Below are 5,364 nucleotides of genomic sequence, written 5' to 3'. Positions count from 1 at the left end.
GAAGAAAGCACTAATTGTTGTCCTACAGTGGTGTTTCCATCACAATTTTAGTATTCGGCTTTATGCTTTAATTGCACTTAAAAAAATTTGGGGAATGTGCAGAGAATCACATGTGAATGATTTCGATACTTTAACTTCAGTTATTGAATGTAGTCTAAATCAAGTGGAACTCATGCATGGCACAGGGTTAGTAGTGCACGTTTTATTTAAAGTATGGTTCTTTTTGTTGTCCTGAAATGGTTAAAAGACGTTTTAGTTGATTCCTAGATAAGTTCAAGGACCAATTTGGTATTACAATAATGGTAATCTCTTGTCTCAAACACATCCAAAGAAATTACATTGCAATCATAAACATCATTTAGAATTAAATCCCATAGAGGTCACTGTATCTCAACTCTGAGGAATTATATTTACCTTATATTTATATCTGCCTTTGGATTTGAATTTTTTAGGATGTTTGCAGCCTTTAAATATTTTTCAACCAGCCTTGTCAAGTGATCACCTTTTGCGAGCTTCTGACAAGCAAAATCAATGGAGAAGCCAGATTCACTTAACAACCATGTTACTAAACAATTGCAACTGTGGCGATAAAGGTCATAAAATGGGGCAAAACTCACTTAATAACTGTCTTGCTTCGCAATGGAAATTTTGGAGCTAGTAGTTTATCATAAATTGAGGACTACCTGTACCCATAATGGAATTGATATAACAGAGAATTGAGCCACAGGGACCCCAATATGATGATTTATTGTCGTGCATTTGTACCAAAAGTATTTTTACAGCCCTATTCTTTGCTGTACGTACTGGGGACAAACTACGTGCTGTTTTCTAAATTTTTAAATACTGTAAACCTTTACATACTGTCAATTATATTTTACATCATTGTGGGATTGTAAATAACCACAAGTTATTCCACATAATTGATACTATAAGAAATCTTATAGAGCTCAACTGCAGTCCCACAGTCACTTACAGTATCTTTGAATAAGTCCATTGAATAAGTCCATTGAATTCAGTTGTCAGTGACAGGAATGGTCTACACAGAATGTTTCCTGTTACATCCCATCTTAATGCTTTTTTTTAAAAAAAAATCATCTGCAGGAATGCTAAGAAGAATTGGCAGCGCATCCAGAAACACTTTTTCTTTGAACATTTTCATCCACTTAAGGATTACTGCCTTGAGGTAAGGACAGAATTCAGAATTTTTAAATATTTTTTTCTGCCTGTCTTTGCATCTGCTTTACCAAGAGATGGTGTTGTAAGAGTTCTGAATTTATTTCAGGCAGACACAGCTTTAAATAACCATATAACCTCAAAAAGCACAGGAGATTTGATAGGATTCCTTGGAGCCTTAATTCATTTATTATTATTTATTGAACACATTTTAATCTAATTCATTAAAATCTTATTTTAATTTAATCTAATTCACGGTTTTTCAAATTTGGCAACTTTAAAATGTGTGGATTTCAAATCCGATCATACTGGTTGGGGAATTTTTGAACTCCATACGTTAAACTTGCTAAGTTCGAAAAACACTAAATTGATCTCACAATGTTGCTATGAGCAAAAAATGGGAATAATTCTGTTTAAGCCTTCTTAAACTTTCTAGAAGAAGGGATAGGACACAGATAGGATTTTAAAAAATCAAAAAGTAAACAAGCACCATATTATATGGTGTAAAAAATCTGCAGCAATTATTAGTAGAAAAGTAAATGTTTACATCTATCATATATGCCACATTTTTACTAAATAAGCCACTATGTGCTGCTTCAAATCAGGTTGATTTGTGTTATTTTTATAAAAACATCAAAACTTTGTTCCATCTGTATACTTATTTTTCACAATAAGCAAAAGCCACCTAAGCCATCATTATTTAGAAATAAGAAATGAATTCATTCGTATCCATTCTCAAACTAAATGAATATTGTATTAGAAATGTTATAGCTGAAGTCTTGCTTTCCAGATCATGGAAATCCTGAAAGATTCTATCTTGACTTTAGAGCATTAATCAGATATTTTATGTTTTCCAAGTCATCTTCTGCAGCCATAAGACCTAGAAATTCAATTTAAAAAAGCAAAGTTCAATGTGCAGAATACTATACTCGTGTGAAATTTATATTATACTGTGTATGCAATAATGTGAGCTGTGGAAAGTGAAAAGTAATTATTTGCTTATTTTAAAATTTTTATCTTAAGGTTAACTACCTGCCTTTAAAACCAATTGGAAATCAAGCATATTTAATCATCAGTTTAACAGAAACTGATCTTTCCATAGATATAGAATATACAGCTATTTGGAAGTAAGGCAAGCATCATTGGTTGGCTTTTGCTGAAAATATTTTACATTGAAATGGAAGTTGATTCTTCAAAATAATATTTTTTTAGACAATATTTTACACGCTGCCACGCCTTTCAGAAACTCCTGAAGAGGAATGGATCTCTCTCTCTAAATTTACAGCATTCGGAGATATTCCATTGAGTTCAACATTTCCATCCTGCCATTCTCAAATTACACTTCTTGACCTTAAGCCAAATGACTGGACTCAGCAAGATATCGGTAATGATAATAGTGATAGAAGCTAAACAGCATTAGGAAATAATTTGTGCTGGTCGAATAGTTATACATATTTTATAAAGACTCTAAAATATATTTGTCTATGATATTTAAGAGCATAATTACTGTGCGCACAGACTATATTTGTCCTAAGTACTTAAGTCCTAGAATGCTGAGATTCTTAAAGGCATAATTTCATTTAGCTAATTACGTAATTTCTCTCACGACTGAATTTAGCTGAGCCCAATAATGAAAGACGGTGGATGAACGTTCAAAAAAAAATTATCCCTTGCAAAGCCAGTGCTCCTGATTTGGATCTGGAGCTTATATTCCAAGATCGTGCCACTAAACTTGGAAAATCAAACAGGAAATTGATTGTAGTTGCTTCACTCATTGATAAACCCACCAATTTAGGAGGTAAGCTCTTACTCATTTTAAACCACTTACAGATTTTGCTTTTATTTTACACTGTATGTCTTAGGTTTACAAAGTAACAAACCTACTTTAACCTGGAAAATAATTTGAGGATTTAAAAAGAGCAAATAAATTCTTATATTTTAATTCTCAAATTGTTACACAAAAGAGAAATGTCTTTTGTTTTCTTAATTGTGTTAATACCTATGTTACAGTATTTCAAGGAATAGTTGTCCTATGCAATGTGCATCTTTTTGATTTTAAAGTTAGATTTAAAGGTTATTATCTTTATTTTATTTATTTATTGTGACTTCAAGTCAGTTGACTCCTGGAACTGCCTAGACAAACTTTGCAAATCTTTTGGCAAGATTTGCTATTGCCACCTTCTTTGTAAGTGACTGGCCCAGGGTCACCCAGACTAAGCAGGACTAGAACTCGTGGCCTCCTAGTTTCTAGCCTGGTGTTTTAAGCACCACACCACACTGATTCTCACCACATATTTATAGCATCAGTTTGAATCTCCATCCATGCTACCTATGTGCACCATTCAATTGAGAAAATCAATTTCATATTGAAAGAGCTTTAATTTTGTTTGTAGGCTTGTGTCGTACGTGTGAAATATTCGGTGTTTCTGCTTTAACTGTTAGCAACCTCCATTATATAAATGACAAGCAATTCCAGCATCTCAGCGTGTCTGCTGAACAATGGCTTTCTGTTATTGAAGTGAGTAAAAGAAACCTTCCTGTTCTGTCACAGACATGCAAGTCTCCTGGTTTTCATGTAGTTGCATTCAAGTTGGACACACTGTAAAACGATCTGCGTTAATTTTATGGTATTACATATTAGCTGCAGAATTTAAAGGGACAGTCCAACTTCAGCATTATTATCTCTCTTTTGATTTCAGTGGGAGAATTGTAATCGTGGATTTTTCATATATAGTCAATTCTAGCAGACGAGGGGAGGAAAGAGTGACCTCACTTTGGGGCTTGTATGGGCAGCTCTTCTGAATCAGATACCAAATTAACATCTTTAGCTTACTGGTGAAATGCTGTGAATGGCACCAAGCTAAGGACTTCTTCGCCATTCTTGGACTAGGGCAGCATTTTGATCAGTCCAATCAAAATGAAAAGGTTTCCTTCTACATCAGACATGTCAAACACAAGGCCCGGAGGCCGGATGCGGCCCGCGAAGTGGTTTCATGTGGCCCGCGAAGCCATCCTGGAAACAGTGAGGGAACGGCCCCCGCTGCCTTGGCCCTGGCCCAGGCCAGTCAGGAGCCAATGTACAAGTTTGTGGTGGCCATCTATGCTGAAATGCACTCAGTCTTAGCTCCACAAGGCCGTCTGGAAACAGCGAGGAACCAGCCCCTGCCACGTCGGCCCCACCCCCTGGGTGCATGCTGTCCCACTCCTGCCCAGGCCCCCACAGGCACCCTTGACGCGAATGATGTAGAGCTGGCCACGCCCACCCAGTAGGCCACACCCACTCCATCCACGCGCACCCAGTAGGCCGCACCCACCCTGGCCACCCACCCCCCACCCCACCTGAGGGAAACTGCAATGCTGATGCGGCCCTCAATGAAATTGAGTTTGACACCCCTGGTCTACATAGTATTAGCCAGGATAGATCTATTCAGTCAGAACATAATATATTTTGCTTAATGTACTAATGAAAATTACACATTTCCAAGCCCTAATACTAATCTCATTTTTCAAAAATTTACAGGTAAAGCCATTTCAGCTGATTGAATATTTGGAACAGAAAAAAACTGAAGGCTATTCTATAATAGGAGTGGAGCAAACAGCTAAAAGTTGCAGTTTAATGAAATATTGTTTTCCAGAGAAATCCCTGTTGTTGTTGGGGTAATGAAAAATCTAATTGTAATAAATTTTTCAAACATATTTTTTGTAGAGAATACTGAAAACCATTCAGAAAATAAAAAGAAACAGTTTTCCCTATGTACTGCAGACCTTTCCCTTAGACATACATTATATGATTTATCTGTTAGGCAGCTACATACTGGCAGTAGATACCATGTTTTCCCGAAAATAAAACACCCCCAAAATAAGCCCCAGCTTGATTTTGGGGGGTGGGCCTAATATAAGCTGTACCCCCCAAATAAGCCCTAGTTTTGGGGCAAGGCACATGCCTAAAAATCAAGCTAGGGTGGTGGTGGAGCTTATCATTGCAGCCAGGCCTCCCATGATCGACACTTGCCTCGCCCAGCCAGTGATTCAATCTGTAGCTCGGTTCTCGGCTGCACAGGCCTTCCAGAAAGGGCCACTTTTTCACCACTTTTCAATGGTGAAAAAAATAAAGTTCTACATTTAGGCAAGAAAAACCAAATGTACAGGTATAGTATAGGGGGTACCTTGCTCAATAGTAGTAGCTGTGAG

General features: G+C 36.8%; 1 protein-coding gene across 1 annotated transcript in view; it reads left to right on the top strand.

Annotated features, from left to right (window-relative positions):
- The window catches only part of TARBP1 (TAR (HIV-1) RNA binding protein 1), a gene marked incomplete at its 3' end in the record, with an annotated part of 32,499 nt that extends 27,669 nt beyond the window's left edge, over window positions 1–4,830 (top strand). Inside the window, exons 22-27 of the mRNA XM_015816921.1 lie at window positions 5–186; window positions 1,102–1,183; window positions 2,386–2,557; window positions 2,792–2,971; window positions 3,567–3,691; window positions 4,694–4,830. Of these exons, the coding sequence (XP_015672407.1) occupies window positions 5–186; window positions 1,102–1,183; window positions 2,386–2,557; window positions 2,792–2,971; window positions 3,567–3,691; window positions 4,694–4,830 (878 nt within the window). The remainder of the gene's footprint in view (window positions 1–4; window positions 187–1,101; window positions 1,184–2,385; window positions 2,558–2,791; window positions 2,972–3,566; window positions 3,692–4,693) is intronic.
- Between the last annotated feature and the right edge of the window lie 534 nt (window positions 4,831–5,364).

Source organism: Protobothrops mucrosquamatus, unplaced genomic scaffold (genome assembly GCF_001527695.2).
Source record: "Protobothrops mucrosquamatus isolate PMUCROS unplaced genomic scaffold, P.Mucros_1.0 scaffold527, whole genome shotgun sequence".
Taxonomy (NCBI): Eukaryota; Metazoa; Chordata; class Lepidosauria; order Squamata; family Viperidae; genus Protobothrops; species Protobothrops mucrosquamatus.
Note: the sequence above shows the minus strand (reverse complement) of the source record. Positions and strands in the feature narration are given on the sequence as shown.